Source organism: Somniosus microcephalus, chromosome 7 (assembly GCF_052327205.1).
Source record: "Somniosus microcephalus isolate GS21.2 chromosome 7, FLI_Smic_1.0, whole genome shotgun sequence".
NCBI classification, from domain to species: domain Eukaryota; kingdom Metazoa; phylum Chordata; class Chondrichthyes; order Squaliformes; family Somniosidae; genus Somniosus; species Somniosus microcephalus.
Window position 1 is genome coordinate 161,942,032 of NC_140993.1, and position 25,380 is coordinate 161,967,411.

At 47.1% G+C, this 25,380-nt stretch overlaps 1 protein-coding gene across 3 annotated transcripts in view; it reads left to right on the forward strand.

Moving 5' to 3' along the window:
- terf1 (telomeric repeat binding factor (NIMA-interacting) 1) overlaps nt 1-25,380 on the forward strand; it is a 71,198-nt gene that overhangs the window by 37,599 nt on the left and 8,219 nt on the right. Inside the window, exons 7-9 of one of the 3 annotated variants that reach the window (XM_085993153.1) lie at nt 9,782-9,847; nt 10,529-10,635; nt 17,630-18,013. In XM_085993153.1, the coding sequence (XP_085849279.1) occupies nt 9,782-9,847; nt 10,529-10,635; nt 17,630-17,790 (334 nt within the window). In that variant the 3' untranslated portion in view covers nt 17,791-18,013. Of the gene's footprint in view, nt 1-9,781; nt 9,848-10,528; nt 10,636-17,629; nt 18,014-25,380 lie in introns of those variants that run through there. The other 2 variants (XM_085993151.1, XM_085993152.1) reach the window with 2 other exon arrangements.

The following is a 25,380-nucleotide window of genomic DNA, read 5'->3' on the forward strand; positions in this document are numbered from 1 at the left end:
ACAGAGAAGGAGGACCAGGCAGATAGGGCAGGAATCCCCAGAGTGCATCTCGCTCGCTAACTGGTTCACATTCTGGAAACTGGTGCAGGTGATGGCTCCTCTGGGGAGAGTAGCCAGAGCCAAGGCCATGGCACCACGGGTGGATCAGCTGCACAGGGGGTGAGGAAGAAGAGTGGAAGAGCAATAGTGATAGGGGGTTCATTGGTTAGGGGAACAGATAGACGTTTCTGCAGACGTGACTCCAGGATGGTATGTTGCCTCCCTGGTGTCAGGGTCAAGGATGTCACTGAGCGGCTGCAGGACACTGAGACGGGAGGGTGAACAGCCAGAGGTTGTTTGCCTATGTCGTTGGTACTGATATGGACAAGAGAGGGATGAGGTCCTGCAGGCAGACTATAGGGAGCTATGAAAGATTAAAAAGCAGGCCCTCAAAGGTAGTAATCTCCGGATTACTTCCGGTGCCAAGTGCTAGTGAGTACAGGAATAGGAGGATAGAACAGATGAATGCGTAGCTGGAGAGCTGGTGCAGTAGGGAGGGATTTAGATTCCTTAAGCATTGGGAATGTTACTGGGGAAGGTGGGACCTGTACAAGCCGGACGGGTTACACCTCTCAGAGCCGGGACCAATATTCTCGTGGGGAGGTTTGCTAGTGCTGTTGAGGGTGTAAACTAGCTTGGCAGTGGGGTGGGCACCAGCATATAGGAGTAGAAAAGAGGAATGAGGTGCATAAAAGCGTGGGTGTGTTGGATAGTACTAGAGGCGGATGTAGTACAGGAAACTTTCTGATATCCGGCATTGACGGGACCGAGCTGGTGCCGTAACATCAAAAGTGCCGGACATACCAGAGTTAATGTTTAAACATACGGAACTGAGAAGCTCCGTGTGAATCAACAAACCCTGTTGCTTAGCAACAGCTTCAAAACAGTCGGCTGCAGCTGCAAGTGTCTGTAGCTGAAGCTGTTGCTATAGCTACAGACCTTGCAGTGCTTGACTGGGGGGGAAAAAAGCAACGAGAACTAAAAAAACATATAGAAAATGGCTCCTGATTTTTGCCGTTAGATCGAGTATTCTGGACATATAACCTCCGGATAAACCAAAGTTTCCTGTACCATATATTTTTTTTGTGACGTCAGCGCCGACCTGTATGGCTGCTGTTTTACAAGCTCCTCCCCAACTGGTATTTTAATGTTGTATTTAATGTTGTATTTTAATATATCGTACTTAGTTTTTTAGTATTCTACTGTTTAGTATTTAGCATTCTAGTTTTAGTATTAGTAGTTTAATTGTTTTTTTTTTTAAATATTCTACTGTTTAACCGACCTGTGTGGCTCATGAGGGTAGCCGCTGTTTTACGAGCTCATCCACAACTTTCCACTTTATTTATTATTTTAAAGTTTTTATTAAACAATTTTGTAAGTACTGTTTCTTCGCTTATCCGCTACGACCGTCGATCACTTCTGGACATAAGATTGTCCGGAGATATAGGACCTACCCCCGATTTTTCGAACTGGGATTCTGCTGCTACTACCATCTACCCTCCCACCTGCTTACCTGACTTCATTCCTGTGATCAGGAAGTGACGACGGCGCAAGCGGGGCAGACGAGCAGGTGCATTAGTGAAGCTGAGGCGACGTGAACACCACCCCCCCCTTCCGAGTATTCTCCTGGCGAATGTGCAGTCACTGGACAATAAGCTGGACGAACTCGGGGAGCCTCACCTTCCAGCGAGACATTAAGAACTGCAACGTCTTGATTTTCACTGAGACGTGGCTTGATCCATTGATACTGGCTTCGGCCATTCAACCAGAGGGATTGAACATTCACCGGCTAGACCGAACAAAGGACTCTGGGAAAAATAGAGGGGGTGGAGTATGCTTTATGATCAACAATTCTTGGTGTTCCGACGTGGAACTACTTACATCTTCTTGTTCACCCGATCTTGAACACCTGATGATCAAATGCCGACCCTTCTACCTCCCGAGAGAGTTCTCATCCGTGATCATTACAGCGGTGTATGTTCCACCACAGGCCGACGCAAATAGGGCACTAAACGAGCTGTATGGGATCATTAGCAAGCTTGAAACTTCCCATCCAGAGGCTGCATTCATCGTGGCTGGCGATTTCAACAAAGCCAATCTATAGAAAGTACTGCCTAAATACCATCAGCATATCACCTGCCCAACGCGAGCCAAGAACACACTAGATCACGTTTACACTCTGTTCCGGGATGGATACAAGGCCCTCCCCCGCCCTCCCTTCGGCAAATCGGATCACGACTCCATCCTGCTGCTACCCACCTATAGGCAGAAACTGAAACAGGAAAAGCCTGTGATGAGATCTCTACAACGGTGGTCGGATCAATCAGACGCTATGTTACAAGACTGTTTTGATTCCACTGACTGGGATATGTTCCGGAATGCCTCGGACAATGACATTAACACATATACAGATTCAGTCATTAGTTTCATAAACAAGTGCATAGATGACGTTGTGCCGAGGATTGTTGTACGAACATTTCCCAACCAGAAACCATGGGTAAATGGCGATATCCGTGCTATGCTAAAAGCACAGTCCATCGCATTCAACTCTGGGGACATAGATGAGTACAAGAAATCAAAGTACGAGCTAAGAAAAACCATCAAAAATGCAAAAAGACAATACACGGATAAAGTGGAGTCACACTATCATAGCTCAGATTCGCGAAGGATGTGGAGTGGACTACAATCTATTACGGACTACAAAGGGAAACCCAGCTGTGTCATGCCCAGCAATGCCTCTCTCCCGGACGAGCTTAACACTTTTTACGCCCGGTTTGAGGCCAACAACAACTGGCCTGTTACAAGGGCGCCCGCGGCTCAGGACAACCGGGTCTTCTCAATCTCCGTGGCTGATGTGAGCAAGACCTTTAAGAGAGTGAACACCCACAAAGCACCCAGTCCAGATGGAATCCCTGGGCGTGTCCTTAGAGCATGCGCTGACCAGCTGGCAGCCGTGTTTACGGATATATTCAACCGTTCACTGTACCAGTCTGTAGTCCCCACCTGCTTCAAGATGACATCGGTTATTCCAGTCCCCAAAAAAACAAAAGTAACCTGTTTCAACGACTACCGCCCCATAGCACTCACTTCTGTCATCATGAAGTGCTTTGAGAGGCTGGTCAAAACCCACATCAATTCTTTACTAACTGACACACTGGACCCACTCCAATTTGCTTACCGCCCAACCAGATCTAGGGATGATGCCATCGCCACTGTACTGCACACTGCCTTATCACACCTGGATAAGAGGAACACCTATGTGAGAATGTTGTTCATTGATTATAGTTCAGCATTCAATACCATTATCCCCTCCAAGCTTGTCAACAAGCTCAGTGAGCTAGGACTTAACACCTCCCTATGCAACTGGATCCTGGACTTCCTGACGGGCAGACCCCAGGTGGTGAAAATAGGCAGTAACAGCTGCTCAACACTGATCCTGAACACGGGAGTTCCCCAGGGTTGTGTGCTCAGCCCCCTTCTGTACTCCCTGTTTACTCACGATTGCGTGGCCACGCACAACTCCAACTCCATCATCAAGTTTGCTGATGACACTACCGTTGTAGGCCTGATCACAGATGGCGACGAGACAGGCTACAGGGAGGAGGTAAGAGCTCTAGCAGAATGGTGCAAGTACAACAACCTCTCCCTTAACATCAGCAAAACAAAGGAGATGATCGTGGACTACAGGAAGCGGCAGGGGGAGGGACACACCCCAATCTACATCGAAGGGGCTGAGGTGGAGAGGGTCAGCAGCTTCAAATTCCTGTGTGTATTCATTACGGAGGACTTAACGTGGTCACATCACATCGACGTCATAACCAAGAAGGCATGCCAACGCCTGTTCTTCCTCAGGAGACTGAAGAAATTTGGAATGGCCCCCCAGATTCTCACCAACTTCTACCGGTGCAACATCGAGAGTATCTTGTCCGGCTGCATCACTACCTGGTATGGCAACTGCACCGCCACAGACCGCAAGGCTCTACAGATGGTGGTGAAAGCTGCACAACACACTATAGGAATTAAACTACCTGCTGTCCAGGATATCTACCCTGAGAGGTGCCGGGGGAAGGCCCTGAGAATCATTAAAGACGCGAGCCACCCCAGCCACAACCTCTTCGCCCTGCTCCCATCTGGTAAGAGATACCGAAGCATACGGTCTCGTACCAGCAGGTTTCGAAGCAGCTTCTACCCCCAGGCCATAAGACTCATGAACGTATAATTTATTACTGTTGTTTTATTATTACTGTATTTCTATTGGTATTTTTATCATTCTTAAGTCATATTTATTCCCATGTTGGGCGGACTCGTAAAAATCAACATTTCATTGTGCAGTGCACACGTCTGCTGCATATATGACAAATAATTGAATTGAATTGAATTAGATAGGAGCAGACTAAAAGACTACGTAAAATTCAAAAATGGGTTTAGAATGCATGTACGTAAGTGCACAAAGTGTGGTGAATAAGGTTGGTGAGCTACAAGCATAATTAACCGTGTGGTATTATGATGTGGCAATAACGGAAACGTGGCTTAAAAGCGGCGAGGACTGGGCACCTATTCAAGGATACAATGTGTTCAGAAAAGATAGGAAAGGGAAAAAAGGGAGTTGGGGTGGCAGTGCTGATTAAGGAAGACATTGTAGTGTTGGAAAGGGACGATGTTCTTGAGGGGACGAGGACAGAATCCATTTGGTTAGAGTTGAGGAGCAAAAAGGTTATGATCACGCTATTGGGGCTATTTTATAGGCCTCCAAATAGTGAGGGAGGTAGAGGAGCAAATCTGTAGGGAAATCGCAGAAATATGCAAGAGCTATAGAGTGGTGATATTGGGGGACTTTAATTACCCAAATATCGATTGGGGTAAAGGGAAAGGAGGGGGAGGGATTTCTGAAATGTGTTCAGGAGAATTTCCTTGACCAGTATGTTCTTGGCCCAACTAGGAAGGAGGCATTGCTGGATCTGGTGCTGGGGAGTGAGGTGGGCCAGGTCGACCAAGTGTCTGTGGGAGAACACTTGGGTACGAGTGATCATCGTATCCTAAGATTTATATTAGCAATGGAGAGGAGCAAGGAACAATCTAGAGTGGAACTTCCAAACTGGAATAGGGCTAACTTCAATGGGATACAAAAGGATCTAGCCAGGGTAAAATGGAACCAAAGACTGACAGGAAAAACTAACGGAACAATGGGTGATCTTTAAGGAGGAGATGTTCCAAGTACAGGCTAGGTACATTCCAACAAGAAGGAAGGGAACCAAAGCAAGGGCTCCTTGGATGACGAGGGAGATAGAGAAGCTGATGAAACAAAAAAAGGGTGTATGATGCATGTCGGGTGAATTCTTCAAGGGAAAACCAGACCAAATACAATAAGTTGAGAGGGGAAGTGAAGCTGAAAATAAGATTGGCAAAGAGAGAATATGAGAGTAGAATGGCAGTTAACATAAAAGGGAACCCAAAGATCTTCTACCGTCATGTAAACAGTAAGCGGGTAGTAAGAGGTGGGGGTGGGGCCTATTGGAGACAAAGAAGGTGATACAGGAAACTTTCGTTTAAACGGAGGTTAAATCTCCGGAATGCTCTATCCACCGGCAAAATTCAGGAGTCGGTTCAGATAACTTTTTTTACTTTTCGTTGCTTTTTTTCTCCATTCCTGGCTCTGCAAGCGTCTAGCTGAAGCTGTTGCTTAGCTACAGAAACGCTTGCAAGCTGCACTGACTGATTTGAAGCTGTTGCTAAGCAACAGGGTTTGTTGCTACATACGGAGCTCAGAAGCTCCGTATGTTTTAACATTAGCGCTGGTTTCTCCGGCAGTGTTGATCGACCGGCACCAGCTCGGTCCAGTCAGTGCCGGATACCAGAAAGTTTCCTGTATATGCTTAGAGGTGCAGGGCAAGGCTAGAATACTTGATGAGTACTTTGTATCGGTGTTTACTAAGGAGGTGCTTGCTGACAAAATATAAGTAGAAGTGGAAATGGCAGAAGCAATGGAAGGGGTGAAAATTGATAGACAGGATGTACTAGAAAGGCTGGGTATGCTTCGAGTGGATAAGTCGCCTGGTCCAGATGACCTGCATCCCAGGTTGCTAAGGGAATTGGGAGAGGAGGTAGTGGAAGGGCTTACCATTATTTTCCAATCTTCCCTAGATGTGGGGGAGGTGCCTCAGGATTGGAAAGTGGCAAATGTGACACCATTGTTCAAGAAAGGGTGTAAGGACAATCCTGGTAACGACAGGCCAGTCAGTTTAACATCAGTGGTGGGTAAAGTTTTAGAAACAATAATCAAAGAAAAAATTAACGGGCACTTGGAGAGGTTTAAGCTAATTAAGGAGAGCCAACACTGATTTGTAAAAGGTAGATCGTGTTTGACTAATCTAATTGAATTTTTTGATGAAGTAACCGGGAGGATTGATGAAGGGAATGCAATGGATGTTGTCTACATGGATTTTAGGAAGGCGTTTGACAAAGCACCACATAGAAGGATGATTAATAAAATTGAGGCTCATGGAATAGGTGGGTCAGTGGCAGCTTGGCTAAGGAATTGGCTTAAGGGCGGAAAACAGCGAGTTGTAAATGGCTGTTTTTCAGACTGGAGGATGGTAGACAGTGGTGTTCCCCAAGAGTCAGTGCTGGGGCCACTGCTTTTTTTGATATATATATGACCTGGATATTGGAATACAGAGTAGAATTTCTAAATTTGCTGATGACCCAAACTTGGGGGTATGGCAAACAGTGATGATATCAATCGACTGCAACAGGACATAGAAAGGCTAGCATAATGGGCAGAGAAATGGCAGATGGAATTTAATACAGAGAAGTGTGAGGTGATGCATTTTGGCCGAGGGAGCAGGGAGCAGCAACATACACTTAATGACATAGTTTTAAAAAAAAGAAAGACTTGCATTTATATAGCGCCTTTCACGACCACCGGACGTCTCAAAGTGCTCTACAGTCAATGAAGTACTTTTTTGGAGTGGCGTTGCTATTATAATGTGGGAAACGCAGCGGCCAATTTGCACACAATGTGATAATGACCAGATAATCTGTTGTTCTGTTGGTTGAGGGATAAATATTGGCCAGGACACCGGGGACAACTCCCCTACTCTTCTTCGAAATAGTGCCATGAGATCTTTTACGTCCACCTGAGAGAGCAGACGGGGCCTCGGTTTAACACCTCATCTGAAAGACGGCACCTCCAACCGTGCAGCACTCATCCAGCACTGCACTGGAGTGTTAGTCTAGCTTTATGTGCTCAACTCCCTGGAGTGGGACTTGAACCCACATAGAAACATAGAAGATAGGAGCAGGAGTAGGCCATTCGGCCCCTCGAGCCTGCTCCGCCAGTCAATGAGATCATGGCTGATCATCCAAACTCAGTACCCCGTCCCTGCTTTCTCCCCATATCCCTTGATCACAACCTTCTGACTCTGAGACGAGTGTGCTCCCAACTGAGCCACAGCTGACACTAAGAGAGTGCAGGGACAGAGGGACCTGGGAGTTGACGTGCATAGGTCCCTGAAGGTGGCAGGACATATTGAGAGAGTGGTTAGCAAAGCATATTGGATTTTGGGCTTCATAAATAGAGGTATTGAGTACAAAAGTAGAGAAGTTATGCTGAACCTTTATAAAGCGCTGGTTAGGCCACAACTGGAGTATTGCACCTAGTTCTGTTCACCACACTTTAGGAAGGGTGTGAAGGCCCTTGAGAGGGTGCAAAGAAGATTCACCAGAATGGTTCCGGGGATGGGGGATCTTAGCTACACGGACAGGTTGGAGAAGCTGGATTTGTTTTCATTAGAGCAAAGGAGGCTGAGGGGTGATTTGATAGAGGTGTACAAGATTATGACCAGGTTGGATAGGCTAGACAAGGAAAGGCTGTGCCCACTAGTTGATGGTACAAGGACTAGGGGACATAGATTTAAGGTTTTGGGCAAGAGATACAGGGGGTATGTGAGGAAACTTTTTTACGCAGTGAGTGGTGAGGACCTGGAAAACTCTGCCGGTGGAAGCGGAGACACTCAATGTTTTCAAGGGAAGATTGGATATGCACTTGAGGGAAATAAACTTGCAGGGCTACGGGATAGAGCGGGGGAATGGGACTGACTGGATTGCTCTACAGAGAGCCAGCATGGACTCGATGGGCCGAATGGCCTCCTTCTGTGCCGGTCTGATTCTAATAAAACTGACCATCACTTTCATTATGTTGCTATAGTGTCCAATTCCTATCAGACCTCTAAGGAGGACTTTCTGCTAATTTGGACCAAGACTTACGTTTCAAACCTTCAACCAGTGTAAATTTGCCATTTTTCCAAATCCCAGCAGTGTGAATGTTGCATTATTTAGGCCCTGCCACAAGCTCTACTCCCTTGCCACTGATTCACTGTCTCCGGTTAAAGAAGACCATTTACAGCAATTGTTTGACCCCCAAGCTGCACTTCAAAGGCCATATCTTTCCCATGATAAAGATCATTTACTTCCACCTTCGCAAAGTTGTCTGCCCCTACCTCAGTCCCTCCACCACTGAAACCTGCATCACTTCCAGACTCGACTACTTCAACACTTTCCATGCTTCTCTTTCATCTGCCACATTGCATAAACACCACTTGTCCAAAACTCTGCTGCATGTATCTTGTCCAGTACTAGGCTCCGTTCACCTATCGCCCCTGTCATCACAGACCTACATTGGCTCCCTGTCTCTGAATGCCTTTAATTTAACATTCTCATCCTCACCTTTAACTCCTTCCTTGGCCTTGCCCTACTCTTGTTCCACAAACTCCTCTATTCCTATTTTTGGCACCTGACGAAATTGTGGAGATAAATTCCAGAGTCTGGCAACTGGAGCTGAGAGCAATTGGGGGTCTGCCAACCCTGGAGAGTATTGCACCACAAGGAGAGGAAGCCTAATATCTGGCAGCACAGTGATGTAGGGGGGGTGGGGGTTGGTATTCGAAAATCTGTCAGACAAGAGATCTAGGAGCTATGGTCTGGCAGTACAGGGTGAGCTGAACCAGGGAATCATTGCTTGTCAAATTCTATTTGATCATCGCTCATGTGAAGTGCCTTGCGACATTTTACCAAGAGGTTAAAATAGACTCTCACCTGCAATTGTTTTTCCCATTAGCTTTCCTGCAATTGTTTTTCCCATTAGCTTTCCTGCAATTGTTTTTCCCATTAGCTTTCCTGAAACACTCTTTGAATTTGAAGAGGCCTCTATTGCTCAGTCCTTTGTCTGGAGATTCCTTGTATTGTAATGATATTTATTGCAGGTGTCTCTAACCAAAATGATGAGCCACAGACCTCTCTATAATCAGAAGAGGTCAGGATTAAGTACATGTTGTGGTCTGTTCCCTTCTGTTATTTTCCCATTCCATAGTGAATGTTCCCCACTTGCAAATTTGTGTTTAACCTTTCACTTGATGAATTTAATGTACTTCCCACGTCCCTGTCTCCTCAATGTAAATAGTGAGCCTAAAATTCCTGTGATCTGAGATGCTAGCTAGCTGAAAATTTTTGGCATCTGACACATCACTTCCAATAGTGCATTATATTGATCATTGCTGCACTATTTTTAGCATTTATTATAAAGCATGTTATGAATAAGTGTCAAGAGTCCAGTACAGCAACAATAGCGAATAAATATGGCTTGAGCTGAAAAACCCTGTTTTTGTCAGAAATGGTAATTTCAGCTCCCTGTATTTTTCACAGCTTGTTTGGAAGGTGTTGGATAATCCATCCTTTTTGTTTCCAGCAGTGAAGATTTATCGAGAGGAGAAACAGTGGGAGAGTTGAATAACACAAAGTCTGATACGCGAAGGTTTGTTATACTTGTACCGTTCTGCCCTCCTGTTGTTGTTGTTTCTGTTTTGTGGTTTAAATTGATTTGGGAACTGCATTATTGCAAAAGCAAAATATATTAATAAAAATCTAATAGCATGTACCAAAAATAAGAGCTTTGAAATTGCTGTCTGGATATGTTTAAGGCTTCCAGATTTTAGAGCAATCTTTAAAAGAGAATGAACATTGAAATGGAGTCTTTCAATTTAATTTTTCCCTTTACTATGGAACTAGGGAAATTTAAATTTTTGTTACATTTATCTATTGGTTTGCTCACTCTTGTATACTGGGCGGTGTAAACAACCTTGTTCTTGCACTTACACTATCACTCTAACCAGAAGGGTTTTTTTTGCAGTTAGCACTCACTGCAAAAATCCCAATTAACTTATATGATTATAAATCTAAAGCCCCTGTCCAGAATTTGCTTTTCTCATCCCCATCCTGTGCACCAAACACCCAGCACACCACACCTGCAAAGTAGATAAATGTAGAGGTTCATGGAGAGGCTTGTAAATCTGAAAATTGCTATAACTTTGCGACTTTTTAGTTACAGGTGTTTTCCTGTTTTGTAATGCTCCCCTCTATATACCCCCTCTAAATGTTAGTAAATGTAAATATTACTCTTTGCTGAAATTATAAAGTGAAATACATTTTATTGCAGATCTAAAAAGCAGCTTTACAGTTTTGTTGAACACAAAGGTTGGAAACCAATAAAGTCTGAAGCAGTCAAAGGTTTGGCAGGAAAAAGAAAAAGGTCATCAGCGAGAAGTGGGTATAGCAAAATGTGCTGATCAATTTTTGGCATTGATTAGTCCAAATACAAGCCTATAATCATTGGTACTTTTATTGCCCGTTGCAGCCTTCCAATCTGAACAAAATACATGGTCTAGATCTGCAAAGTGTACAAAACAAAAGTACTCTGTGGTGGGAGGAGGGATTAACTTATTTTGCCACAGTGATGCTACTAGTTGTGGCTGGCTGATCTTCCCTCCACCTATTGTTCCAAGTGGATTTACTGCTTCATGTACCACTGGGGATACATTTATGACCTGCCTGGCTGTGGATTATTGACTGAGCTGAGATTCAGTATGTTCACTGTTTGTGCTCTCTAGAAAAAGGAGTTAAGTGAATGCTATCAGACAGAGTTATCCCAGCTTCCAAGGAGCAAGTGTAAGAGCCCTATTAAGATAGAACTATTGGTCCTACAGTTTTATTTATATTTTTCCTACTCTCCCTGTGGGAAATTCTTTGCTGGCCTCTTGGCAACTGTCCACAGTCGCATGATTGAAATCAAGAGTTCACTGTGAGAATTGCCAGTCTGGGTCTGTGGCCCAACATGTTCAAGTATTCCTGAGAATGGTTCGGATTGTGGCCCTGCTAAAAACTTCAGTAAAGAAAGAAAAACAAAGGAGCTTGCATTCGTATTGCACTTTCATGACCTCAGGATGCCATAAACAGCATTAAGATAAGGCAGCGTATAATCTGCTTTGGTGGTGTTGATTGAGGAATAAATGTTGGCCAGGCCACTCTGAGAACTCCCCTGCTCTAATTTGAAAAGTGCCATAAGGATTTTTTACATCCACGAGAGGGCAGATGGGGTCTGGGTTTGGCATCTCAAAGTGCAGCACTCCCTCAGTACTGTACTGAAGTGTCAGCCTAGAGTATTTCTATGAAGTGGTGCTTGAACCCACAACCTTATGACTCAGAGGTGAGAGTGCTGCCACTGAGCCAAGGCTGGCATCACCTTGAGTTGGAGAGCATGCCACTCGTGATGTGTTCCAGCAACCAAAATCAGATGGCGTTGGCTAGGGTCTGGATGTATAGAGTCATACAGCACAGAAGGCAGCCATTAAACCTATTGTGCCTGTACCGGCTCTTAGAAAGAGCTATTCAATTTGTCCCACTCCCCTGCTCTTTCCCCATAGCTCTGCAAATTTCCCCCTTCAAGTAATTAAATACTTAAAGTAGTGTTGCTTGATCATATTTTCAGCAAGACGCTAAGTACTGTGGTCAGATTCTGAGCCTCTGTCCAAACTACCTGCCTGCGGATCCATGGACATTAATTCATTGAGATTTTTTTTAAGTAAAAAATTACACTAATTGTTGTGGAGCATTTTAAACCAACACTCGACGCAAGGCTTTAGATCGATAGTCAAGTTGTCTTTATTGCACCGGTGGGGAAACAGTCTGCTCTGTCTTAGCCAGACCTTTCCAAATTGTTACAGAAAACACTACATTTTTATACATTACAATAAGCATGGCCACCTCATGTTAAATTCATTCCTGCCACTTGATTGGATCTTGGCCTGCATGCACCTTCACGGATTGGTTACGAATCTTAATCTATATATATAAAACGGTATGTCTCTCTGTCTGTCTTTCTGTCTCTCTCTGTCCGGCTATACAATCAAAAGTTATAGAGCGTACCTACACGTGTGTTACATCAAAAGAAAGCTTACGATTCCAGAACAGTCGTAAGCGTATTTACGCTTCGGTGAGACAAAAATTGCGCCCGCAGTATCCAAAAAACGTTCAAAATTCCGCTCATTATCTGCTCATTAGCATTGAGTGACGTCGAGGTCAACCAATCGTACGGTCGAGCGACCCGACGGTCGACCAATCGCTGCGTGGCGGGGGCGGGTTCCTGGCACGTGCGGGCGGGCCCTCCTAGAGTCGAGTGACGGGACGATTGACCAATCCTACGCTTCGGTGACCTGACGGTCGACCGATCGATGCGTGTGTGGGCGGGCCTTATCGTTCTGAACCGAGGTGAGTCGCCGCCATCTTGATTCCAAACTTTTCATTTCTTTTTCCCGCTTTCTGCGTGTTTCTTTTCAAATCTACATTTCCACCAAAAAAAAAGTTGCTTTTAAAAGACAAATTGTTTTTAAAAAAGTTAATTCATTTGTAAATCTTTTTTCTAACCTCTATAATTTTCCTACCTTTCACCGTTTTTGCAGGCAGGCCTCGAAGCCTGGGCGTCTGTTGCCCAACCACGCCCGAGCTACGCACCGGCCATCCCGCTGGGCCCGATTCCGAACCAGTGGCCAGCCATCTTGGTAAAGGCTGGCTGGGCTCACTGCAAGCTCCTCGCGCTCGCGTTGCATGGCGCACGCGCACCTCCACATAGAGCGCGGCCAGAGGGAAGCGAGCAGGTTAGCGGGGGGTGGGGGGGGGGCGGGGCTCGGGAGGGGAGGGGGAGCGGAGAGGGTTACCCCGGCAACCGGGCTCGCCAGCCGCAATCGGCCGTCTCAAGCCGCCCGGTCCCGGAGATCGTGAGGCGGAGAGGGGAGGAGGGTTACCAAGGCAACCGGGCCCGGCCAGCCGCAATCGGCCATCTCAAGCCGCCTCGGCCCGGCCTCGGGAGGGCGGGGCTCGGGCTCACCGGGGCCCTGCGCTAGGCATGTCAGTGTGTGGGCGGCACGGAGCTCAGCGGAGCTATCGCCGGCAGAGGGGAGAGGGTCTGCTGGCTCCCCCCTCCCTTTCTCTCTTTCCCCCCCCCCTCCTTCCCCCACCTCTCCCTCGCCCCCTCCCCTCTCCCCCCTCCCTCTCCTCCCCCCTCCCCCTTCCCCCATCCTCCTCCCCCTCCCCCCCTCCTCCTCCCCCTCCCCCAGTCGCGCTCTCTTCCCCCCCCCCAGTCGCGCTCTCTCTTCCCCCCCAGTCGCGCTCTCTCTTCCCCCCCCCAGTCGCGCTCTCTCTCCCCCCCCCCCAGTCGCGCTCTCTCTCCCCCCCCCCAGTCGCGCTCTCTCTCCCCCCCAGTCGCGCTCTCTCTTCCCCCCCCCCGTCGCGCTCTCTCTTCCCCCCCGGTCGCGCTCTCTCTTCCCCCCCCCCGGTCGCGCTCTCTCTTTCCCCCCCCCCCCCCCGGTCGCGCGCTCTCTTCCCCCCCCCAGTCGCGCTCTCTCTCCCCCCCCCCAGTCGCGCTCTCTCTCCCCCCCCCAGTCGCGCTCTCTCTCCCCCCCCCAGTCGCGCTCTCTCTTCCCCCCCCCCCAGTCGCGCTCTCTCTTCCCCCCCCCAGTCGCGCTCTCTCTCCCCCCCCCCCCAGTCGCGCTCTCTCTCCCCCCCCGTCGCGCTCTCTCTTCCCCCCCGGTCGCGCTCTCTCTTCCCCCCCCCCGGTCGCGCTCTCTCTCCCCCCCCCCCCCCCCGGTCGCGCGCTCTCTTCCCCCCCCCCCAGTCGCGCTCTCTCTTCCCCCCCCCCAGTCGCGCTCTCTCTCCCCCCCCCGGTCGCGCTCTCTCTTCCCCCCCCCCCCCCCAGTCGCGCTCTCTCTTCCCCCCCCCCCCCCCCAGTCGCGCTCTCTCTTCCCCCCCCCCCCCTCCCCCGGTGGCGCTCTCTCCCCCCCCCCCCGGTCCCCGCCGGTCGCGCTCTCTCTCCCCCCCCCCCCCCCCCCGGTCGCGCGCTCTCTTCCCCCCCCGGTCGCGCTCTCTCTTTCCCCCCCCCCGGTCGCGCTCTCTCTTTCCCCCCCCCCCGGTCGCGCTCTCTCTTTCCCCCCCCCCCCCTGGTCGCGCGCTCTCTTCCCCCCCCCCCCCCCCGGTCGCGCTCTCTTCCCCCCCCCCCCGGTCGCGCGCTCTCATTCCCCCCCCCCCCCCCCCCCAGTCGCGCTCTCTCTCCCCCCCCCCCCCCCCCCCCCCGGTCGCGCTCTCTCTTTCCCCCCCCCCCCCAGTCGGGCGCTCTCTCTCTCTCTCTCTCTCTCCCCCTCTCTCTCTCCCAACAACAACATGCCCTCAAAAATCCCTCGGCACCGCCGGGCACTTCAGCTAGAATAATCATGTATAAGCTGCCTCTTCAATCAATCACTCAAACTGCTGAATGCTAATTAAAAGATACCTTGGAATGTAACCTAGATAATCAAGTTCTTACGGGCAGTTGAAATGCTGGACCTCCTGTCTCCATTTAATTGTTTTATATCTCTCCAAAGGTCAGCTATCTTTGTCTGTATCTTTATGGATGTGGTCTTTCATGTTAGTCCCTGTCTTCCTTGCACTATTCAGTGAAACTGCCAGCGATGTCAGTTTAACTCTTTCCCACTGCAATTCCCCCTTTTGGTACTTGGCCCTTGCCCAAGTTAAACCACATGTATAGGCATCGCTGTGCCTCCTGCCCCATGCGGTGATCAGCTGCTGGTTCGGGAGGTCCTGCATACCCATCATGTCTAGAGCAACCTTGTGTTTTCCAGCTTTTTCCGACTCACTTTAGCTCTTTGTTTGGTTCATTTCTTTTTACAAGCGGTGCATGCTGCTATTCCCCATCCTATAGCCATGACTAACTGTACTATCACTAATATGAGAAATGATGCAGATCCATGGGTGTATGTTGACATTCATTGCCCAATCCCACCGCTTCTCATACCACGGAGCTTCCTGTAGCTCTACCTCTATGTCCCTTCCTAATTCCCCAAGATTCCTTTGCAATACTATGTATTGTTTCACCATCTTACTTAAATCCTCTTTCATTTCTTGCAGATCCTCTTGCAGGTGGGGTATTGGGGCCCCTACCGGATCTTCATAATTAACCAACTCATCCTTTAGACTATCTGGCACATTTAGTTTTATCTCCCTTGAATGTACATACACCAATCTGGTGTGTCCAATTTTCACAGGGATCTTTGGCGTAAAGCAGAAGTTAGGCATTGTGATTGCACATACAAGGTTACTATATTGGTACTCAGTCTCTGTGGTGGCTATACAATACTCCCCTTCGCCTCTATATCCCGAGCGGGTGTGATGGTGATCAACATGTGATAATTCCAACACACACCCCTCTGTCTTATTATAGCCGCACTCATCCTTAGGGCCTTCTCCTACTGGATGTAGGCATATCGTAAGTGTGCCTTTCCCATGGTATCCATTTAGGGAGACTCCTCTCCTAGTACCATTCTTTCTGATGGCACAGGTATCAATTGGATAGTGTTGGAGGTATGTCTCATCCTCACTATGCCTATGTTTGTTACCTGGTACTGTGGGTATGGAGTCGTGTCTAGTCCCACCACTGGTATCAAGAGTACCATGCCTATCATTGCTGTCACTTCTGCTTTACATTTTTGTATCACTGGATATACTCTGGTCATCCCTTTGAGGATGCAAGCACTCAGAGGGTCTGGATTCTGGCTCATGCCATGGAGCTGTGTACTGTTAATCCAGTCTGGTACCTTGCCTCGCTGTATCTGTGCCAGATTGTGTTTTAACTGTCCGGTGATCCATTGGGCATAGGCATGACACCAGCCTCTCCCTACCCCGTCTTTTGCATGTTCCTCATCTCTGTGGTTTAGTTTGTTGATAATGCCAGCATGATCCTCTATAACCTTGATTCCCTCGAGTAATTTCCTTAGTGTATGTCCTCCCAACTCTGATCCTTGTCGAGTTGAACCAAACCAGTTTCCTTCTCTAAAACCTGTTGTATTACCCTTTGTAGTCGTTCCACACCACTTTGGACTCCTTGTATATCTAGGGCATTAATGAATGATGTTCCCATGTTTATTCCCATGAGTATATCAGTTCCTAAGCTCTTCTTAATCCTTTGGTGGAATGCAGCATGTCCCCTAAAATTAGTAGCCCCTGTCGCATCAGCAGCTTGGTTAATTACATTCTTTATCATATATGCATACAATTCTCTAGTTTTAGTAAACCTTTCACAACATCCTGTTCACTGTAAGATAGTTAAGTTTATTAGCACCGGTACAATTTCGTGTCTCACATTACCATACAATTGTTCTCCCTCGGTAAATAATACTATTCCATTCATAGGTCCAGGTTTCATAGCTGGACATTGTAGCATCCTCGGTTCGCTTGTCTCTTCCTTCTGCATATTGGGACATGGTGCTTCCTCATCATGTACTTGTCGTGTAATGTGGGATGTCCCTTCGCTTATTTCGTGATGCATACGATTCCCAGCAGTAATCCCACCTTCATGGTGAAGTTTCCCTGTAAATTAAGCAGAAGCCTGGTCGTCACCAGATGTTAGTTTATCTCTGGTGTTTATCAGATCACATGGGTTATTGCTATATCGTTTTAATTGAGTCCAATGTTTCCATCGACCCTTTTCCTCTCATATCGCTGGTCATGATAACCTCAAATGGTCCGGTCCATCTAGGTGAGAATCCCGATCTCTGGCAATATTTTAACAAATACCTGCTTGCCCACCTTGGGTAGGGGCTCCAAGGCCCCCCTGCTTTTGTGTATTTTTACCTCTGATGTCTTGTTGTTCTTTAACTTCTTGTTTGAGCTCTTTCAATTGATTATCCAATGTTTGTACGTATTTCCTAATTTTATCTTTTAAGTGTCCTAGTCCCTCACTACCAGATACTACTCCTTCCAGCAGACACGTTGCTTGTCCAGTCATGGGTTCATATGGTGTCAGTCCGGTCACCCTGTGATCCTTTTTCCATATTCCATCTCTACCTTTGGCTGCGCCTCTCTTTGTCCACTGCTCCTCCTCCATTTCGGTCTCCTCTTGGATTCTTTTAATGTTCACTTCCTCTGCTGTTATTCTACCTGCTGCTCTTGCTGCCTGATCAGCTAGCATATTTCCTTTTTGTTGCTCGCTCACTATCTTGCAGTGTGCCTTTATTTTAATCACTGTTGCCTCTTCTCCTTTTACCACTTTTACTAGGTCTCTCACTACTTCCTTATGCTGTATTTGTCCTCCTCCGGAGGTTACATATCCTCTCCTATTCCACGCTATCTTATAATCATGTACTACCCCAAATGCATATCTACTGTCTGTGTATATATATTTACTCGTTTTCCTTTTGCCAATTTCAATGCTTAGTTCTGCTACCTGCGCTGAGGTTCCTCCATCAAGCCCTCCCTTTGCGACTGTTTCTCCGTTCTCGGATACTACTGCCCAACCGTGTGTGGCTCCCCATTTATATATCGGCGAGATCCGTCTACATAAAAGGAGTTTTCGGGATTTTCAAGGGGCGATTCTGATACGGTTCCTCTGACCTCTTCTTCGAATACTAACTGACGCTCGTGTGCCTCACCCTCTGATAGAGTCAACCCCGCAGAGGGAATGCTATGTTCCCTTATAATCTAGACTGATCTGTCCTTGGATATCTGTAGTGTATGTAACTTTAAGAGGAACTATGTTTTTGAAGCCCCTGTATACTGTAGTACCAGTAGTGACCACTCGGGTATATAAGCCTGTGTAGCGTCTTGTGTTGTTAGTTCACCTCCAGACTTTGTTCAGTAAACACTTGTTAAATCAACTCCTGCATTCCGTGTCTCCATTAACACACGGATCTAACAGTGGCGACGAGTTAGAAACGAACTTACCTGCAATTCGGCAGCACCTCAAGGGGATCGATTCTTCAGACGAAGGTCGAAGCCAGAAGCAAGGAAAAAGCTTGGTCTCCAGTCTGTGGTTTCCCCAGCTAAACGGGCTGGTGGCAGGTAGTGCACTGATCCTTCCTGGGCTGCGGCGGGCTAGAGCTCGATCGGGTGGCTCTGCAACGGGGCCGGGCAGCGAGTCGGGAAGCAGAAGCAAAGAGAGAGAGAGGGTGGAGCACTCGGCGCGGCCGGTGCTGCAAAGCAGGTCGGCGTTCGGACCGAGCAGAGGGAGGGGAAAGTCCCAGAGGGTCCGCTCCACGACGGGAACGGTTCTCCAAGTAACGGAGAAACTATTGAAGCGATATATAAAAAAAATAGAAATACCGCGAAAAGCTGCAGGTCGCAACAGGAACCGCGGAGAACAGCGTTGGCAGCCGCTGGAAAGCGCGGGAGGCGCCATCTTAACTCGGCGGGGAAGAAAGAAAAGCGCGGGAAGCGCCATTTTAGATTTTCAAGATGCCGAAGACTGGCAATATTACTGCTTTCGATAGTGATATAGAAGATTGGACCACATACGTGGAAAGAGTGGAGGTGCAAGGCGAATGAAGTAGCGGATGATAAAAAGGCATCGGTACTTCTAAATCTGATGGGCGCAAGGACATACGGGCTGTTATGAAACTTGATCACTCCAGCCAAACCGATGGACAAGAATTTTAAGGAGATTGTTGATACCTTACAGGAGCACTTAAACCCAACACCGCTGCTGATAGCGGAACAATTCAAATTCTTCAGGAGGAATCAGCACAAGAATGAAAGTAACGCTGATTACCTCACCGAATTACGAAAGCTGTCAAAGCACTGCCAATTCGGGGCAGGACTGGCAGATTCTCTACGAGACAAATTCGTCTGTGGTCTCCTAAGCGAAGGAACACAGAAAATACTACTTTCTGAGAAAGATTTGACACTGGACAAGGCTTTCAGTGTGGCTGTATCATACGAAGCAGCAGCAAGAGGAGCTGCAGAGATACAGCAAAAGCCACAGGACTTCGGCACCCATGAAATGACACGGGGTTTCGAGAGATGTTATCGCTGCGGCAGATCCACCCATGACCAGAAGGACTGCTGGTTCAAGGACAAAGCATGCAGGCAATGCGGAAAGATGGGACACATTGCACGTGTATGCAGATCTGGAAAGAAATCCGCTGACAGTAAAAAGGTCAATAAGGAAAAGTACAGAAAGGTACAAATGATGACGGACAGTAGCTCCGAAGACCAGAAGAGCGATAGCGACTCCGGAAACAAGAGACTAAGCTCTCTCAAATTACATAATGTAATTGCCAAAGAAGATTACCAGACCATTTGGGTTACCCTCACGATAGCGGGGTCCCCAGTCAAAATGGAGCTAGATACAGGATCAGCTCTGACCATGAGTCGACGGGATTACGAGCGGCTATTTCCGCATATGCCTTTGAAAGACAGCCATTGTCTTGAAGACATATACAGGGCAGAAAGTATACCCCAGAGGGAAAATAAGGGTGCCTGTTGTATACAACGGCAAGGAACTACAGAAGTTGTATTTATACGTTCTGCAAGATGGTGGTCCACCGTTGTTGGGACGTGAATGGATCAGAAAGATGCGTTTAGACTGGCACTCCATTCAGGCACTGACAGTGTCCAGTAAGAAAAAAAACGATGATGACGTCATACCTGGACGATTTAAAAAAAATCTTGGCTAACGCCAAAGAAGTGTTTCAACAGGAACTAGGAACCCTGAAAGGCGCCACTGCCTCGATAAAAGTGGAAGATGCGGCAATTCCCAAGTTTTTTAAGGCAAGGCCGGTGCCATACGCAATTCGTCCAGCCGTCGAGGCAGAGCTGGAGAATTTGGAAAAAGCAGGCGTGTTATCCAAGGTAGATTGGAGCGAGTGGGCAACACCCATTGTCCCGGTCATGAAGAAAACATTGAATAATGATAAATCTGAAGAACAGAGAAAAGTTCGCATCTGTGGGGACTTCAAGGTGACTGTAAACCCGGTTCTTCACACGGTACAGTATCCTCTTCTGAGGATAGAAGATATTTTCGCCTCACTATCCGGAGGGAAATGTTTCACCAAAATTGACTTAGCACAGGCATATCTACAGATGGAGGTTGAGGAGGCCTCTAAAAAGTATCTCACGATAAACACACACAAAGGCCTGTACCAGTACAACCGACTGGTTTTCGGAGGGGCATCAGCTCCAGCTATCTGGCAAAGAGCTATGGAGCAAGTCCTGCAAGGGATTCCGGGGACTCGATGCTACCTAGACGACATCCTTGTAACGGGAGAAAACGACAACGAGCACCTTGCCAACTTGGAGCAGGTGCTCACGAGGCTGAGAGAACGGGGCCTACGAGCAAATCGCCCCAAATGCGAATTTTTCCAGAAACAAATATCATATTGTGGCCATGTCATTAACGAAGAAGGGTTGCATAAGTCACCTGAAAAAATTGAAGCGGTCGTAAAGGCCCCAGCGCCTGAAAATGCCTCACAATTAAGGTCGTTCCTGGGATTAGTAAATTACGATCATAAATTTTCACCAAACTTGTCGACGGTTCTGCACCCACTTAACGCACTGCTACAAACAGGAGTTGTTTGGAAATGGAGCGAAGACTGTAAACGTGCCTTCCATAAATGCAAAGGCTTGATCACGTCCAGGGAAGTGTTGGCTCATTACAACCCATCACTGCCAATCAGACTGGCGTGCGATGCATCCCCTTACGGCGTGGGAGCGGTATTATCGCATAGATTCCCTGATGGCGCGGAGCGGCCGATAGCTTTTGCGTCACGCTCATTGAACTCAGCTGAGCGTAACTATGCCCAGATCGACAGGGAGGCACTCAGCCTGGTGTGGGGGGTGAAGAAATTCAACCATTACCTACACGGACAAAAGTTTACCTTGTTGACTGACCATCAACCCCTCGTCTCCATATTCAACCCTAAAAAGGGCGTTCCCATTATGACAGCGCAAAGGCTACAGGGGTGGTCCCTTTTCCTAGGGGCACACCAATATGACAGAGTACAAAGGAACAAAACAGCATGGGAATGCTGACGGGTTATCGCGCCTACCGTTGCCAATGGTGGAAGAGGCGCCTACTGTGGACCCAGTGGAGATATTCCACTCGACCATAGTGGAATGTCTACCGGTGACAAATTCTACCATTGAAAAGGAAACGCGAAATGACCCGACTCTCTCTCGAGTCTACGATTTAACGGTGAAGGGATGGCCAGCACATGGCGAACCACTGTTGCCAGCATTCTCGCAAAGAAGAGAACAGCTGTCAGTGTGCCGAGGAACCTTGATGTGTGGATCCAGAGTGGTAATTCCACCCAAACTCAAGGATAGAGTGCTAAAGGAGCTTCACGAGGGGCATCTGGGTGGAGTGAAAATGAAGAACTTAGCCAGAGCGTTTGTGTGGTGGCCAGGCATCGATGGAGACATCGAAGAAATGACCAAGAGCTGTCTAGGATGCCAGAAGGTCCAAAACGCCCCACCACAAGCCCCTCTACATCCATGGGAGTGGCCCTCATCTTCATGGCAAAGGGTACATATCGACTTTGCTGGTCCATTTATGGACTCAATGTTCTTAATCGCGGTGGATGCACACTCCAAGTGGCCGGAGGTAATAAAGATGTCCTCCACCACCATGGAAAAAACCATCACAGTATTAAGGACCATATTCGCCAGGAATGGGCTGCCTGAACAGATCTGTTCTGATAATGGACCGCAATTTGTATCTGAAGAATTCAGGAAGTTCTTAAAAAAACAATGGGGTTAAGCACTACACGTCCGCCCCATACCATCCCGCCACCAATGGATTGGCTGAAAGGTTTGTCCAGACCTTCAAGAAGGCCATAAAGGCCATGGGTAATGAAGACATAAATCTACAACATAAGGTAGATAACTTCTTGTTTGCATACAGGAATGCAACACGTGGTTACAAACCAAACCCCCGCCATGATGTTTTTCAATAGAAGACTAAGATGCCGGCTGAATTTGGTCAAGCCAAATGTCAGAAGGGACGTAGAGAACCGGCAATTTCAAAGCATGAATGAAAGGCCAACTAGAACCTTCCAGATAGGTCAACCAGTTTTGGCCCGGGACTACCGTACCGAGAAATGGCAGCCTGGAACTATTTGCACACGACTAGGACCGCTGATGTATACCGTGGACATTGGAGAAAGCATAATAAGGCGCCATGCTGACCAGATCATAGTCATCCGAAAAAGGACAACCTACACCACAACTCTATACGCCTAGTGATGAAGCAGAGATACCCATAGTATCTACCTCTGACCCGGTGATACTGGAACCAGATAAACCCGACACTAGCATTGAAGCCGAATCAACCTTGCCAAAAGAACCTACTACACCACCGAGGCGTTATCCTGACCGAGTCAGGAAGCCTCCAGAGAGACTGAATTTGTAATTGATTAACTTCAGCAAATGTGTATATTATTGTTCTTGTAAAAATGTTATTTAATGATTACTTAAAATGTTATGTACTATTTATCTAAAAGGGGAGGAATTGTAGTGTATGTACCTTTAAGAGGAACTATGTTTTTGAAGCCCCTGTATACTGTAGTACCAGTAGTGACCATTCGGGTATATAAGCCTGTGTAGCGTCTTGTGTAGTTAGTTCACCTCCAGACTTTGTTCAGTAAACACATGTTAAATCAACTCCTGCATTCCGTGTCTCCATTAACACACGGATCTAACAATATCAATACTGCTTCCCAAGCTGCCCTCCTTTTGTCTGATACAGCCTTCATTTTGCCTGTGTTTAGCAGGTCCACACTGTTTTGCATGTGTAATATCAGCTGTCCTGACATATGATGGGCTTGCATATCCGCACCGCCCATGCGGCGCATTCGAGGGCCGCCACGCATCTCGCCATTCCTTTAGCCACGGGGGTTTGTTGGGTGGAGTAATAGGCAAATTGGCCTCATATCGCCCCCGTACTCTTGGGTGACTACAGCATTATAGAAATTCCCGTCTATACTATAGTATATATGGAATGGTTTGACTATATTTGGCAATCCTAATGCAGGTGCGGATGTCAGGGCTGCTTTTAATTTTGCATAAGCCTCGTCCTGCTCCGATTCCCATTCTATCTTATCAGTGGTGGGCCTCCCCCCTTTAACCGTTGAATCGGCTCTGCTTTCCCTACAAAGTCTGATATAAAATTCCTGCAGTAGTTAAATAGTCCCAACACTTTCCTTACTCCCCGGACGGTCACTCGCCTTGGTATGTCTTTTATGGCTGCCTTTTGTTCCTGCGGGAATGCCTTATACCCCTAGCTAATTTCATGCCCTAGATACTTTACTTTGGACAGTCCAACCTGTGCCTTTTTGGGTTTAATTTAAAGCCAGCCTTCTTAAGTGTCTGGAGGGTGGCTAGTACTGCTTCCATGTGTCCTTTGGCATCCTCCGATGCAATCATTATGTCATCGACATATTGGAGTAGGGCGCTCTGGTACTTTGATAGGTCTAACTCATCTAAGGCTTGACTCAGTACACGGTGGAATATATTTGGACTATTGTGGAACCCCTGCGGCACCCTGGTCCATGTATACTGTCTATCCCCGACAGTAAAGGCAAAATTTCCCTTTGTGATTCCGTTGCCAATGGTATGGACCAGAACCCGTTCGCTATATCCAAGACTAAATATTTTAAAATCTGGTTTCAGACCATTAAATATCTTATTCAATGCGGTCTAACAAATTTACACCAACCAGAATTTCATCGTGGCCACAATAAAAGTCTGGTTTTAATAGGTTAATTAACCTCATAACTCCAATCCAATCCTGAACAATTTTTTTTTTTTAACTAACCAGTATCACTTGGAAAAGAAAGAAACCATAGCTTTATTTTCTTCCAGGCACACTGGCAACTGTGACTTCAAGGCTGAAGCTTATTTTTTGTAAAACAATTAACAAACTTAAAACAACACACGCTTGTCCATCATTCAAGACAAGTCTTCAGAGGGTTAAACAGCTTTTAGCTCTCTGTACAAAAGAGTGGGTGGAGCTAAAACAAACACAACAGACATTTTCTTTCAAAGACATTTTCTTTTCAAAGACAGAAAATTTCCACACTTTTAACACACACTTTCACACAAACTGAGATTCCAGCATTCCTTTTAAGATTCCTTTCACTCAGCAAATTCTGGATTTTACTTGTTTTGTACAGAAACTGATATCATCTGTGTCGATAAAACTTTAATTTTTTCCTTATTCAGTTTCTTAAATTACTGGTACTCTGGTACAATTTTGGCACTCGTTTTTGGTCCAAATTCAAGTACGTCTACTCAACTCATAATATGCGCGAGCCACTAAAATGATGGCTTTTTCTTCCTTTAATTTTGTTTCTTTAGCCCACCATTCCTCTTTGTTTGGCCGGTGGGTCGTTCGGTTGCCAATCGTTTTTAACCATTTTGTCAATTAATCTTTTATTTTTGTCCGCTAAATAGCATGTCAGAGACCCCACCGGTCCCCACTCGAGTTTTTCACTTCCCATGGTTAATTGTTGTCAGCGGTGCGTCCCTTACTTTACTCTCGCAGAGTGAGACGGTACTGCAACAATTTGTTCTGGCAATTTGTTGTCGGAGGTATGCTTAGCACTGCTTGCAACTCGAATTGTCAGGGGTATGCTTTAGACTTTTACTCCAAAGTTCACGCACTACTTGCAACTCATACCACGCCTATACTTCCCTGCGTTTCATCCTAACCCCAAGACCACTTGACTTATCGATTCAAACCTTTTAGTTCTTTGATTCCAAAGGGGGGCGGTGGACACGAGACGGTGTTGCCTTGCCCTAACTGTACATGGTATTTAAAAGTACTCACGTTTTTGGCTCAGCTTCACTCGCCCGTGCCTCCCGTCCGTGTGGATCCTGTTCGTGACGCCAATTGTTGTGGAGCATTTTAAACCAACACTCGGTTTTAGATCGATAGTCAAGTTGTCTTTATTGCACCGGTGGGGAAACAGTCTGCTCTGTCTTAGCCAGACCTTTCCAAATTGTTACAGAAAACACTACATTTTTATGCATTACAATAAGCATGGCCACCTCATGTTAAATTCATTCCTGCCACCTGATTGGATCTTGGCCTGCATGCACCTTCACGGATTGGTTACAAATCTTAATATAAACATGTATAAGCTGCCTCTTCAATCAATCACTCAAACTGCTGAATGCTAATTAAAAGATACC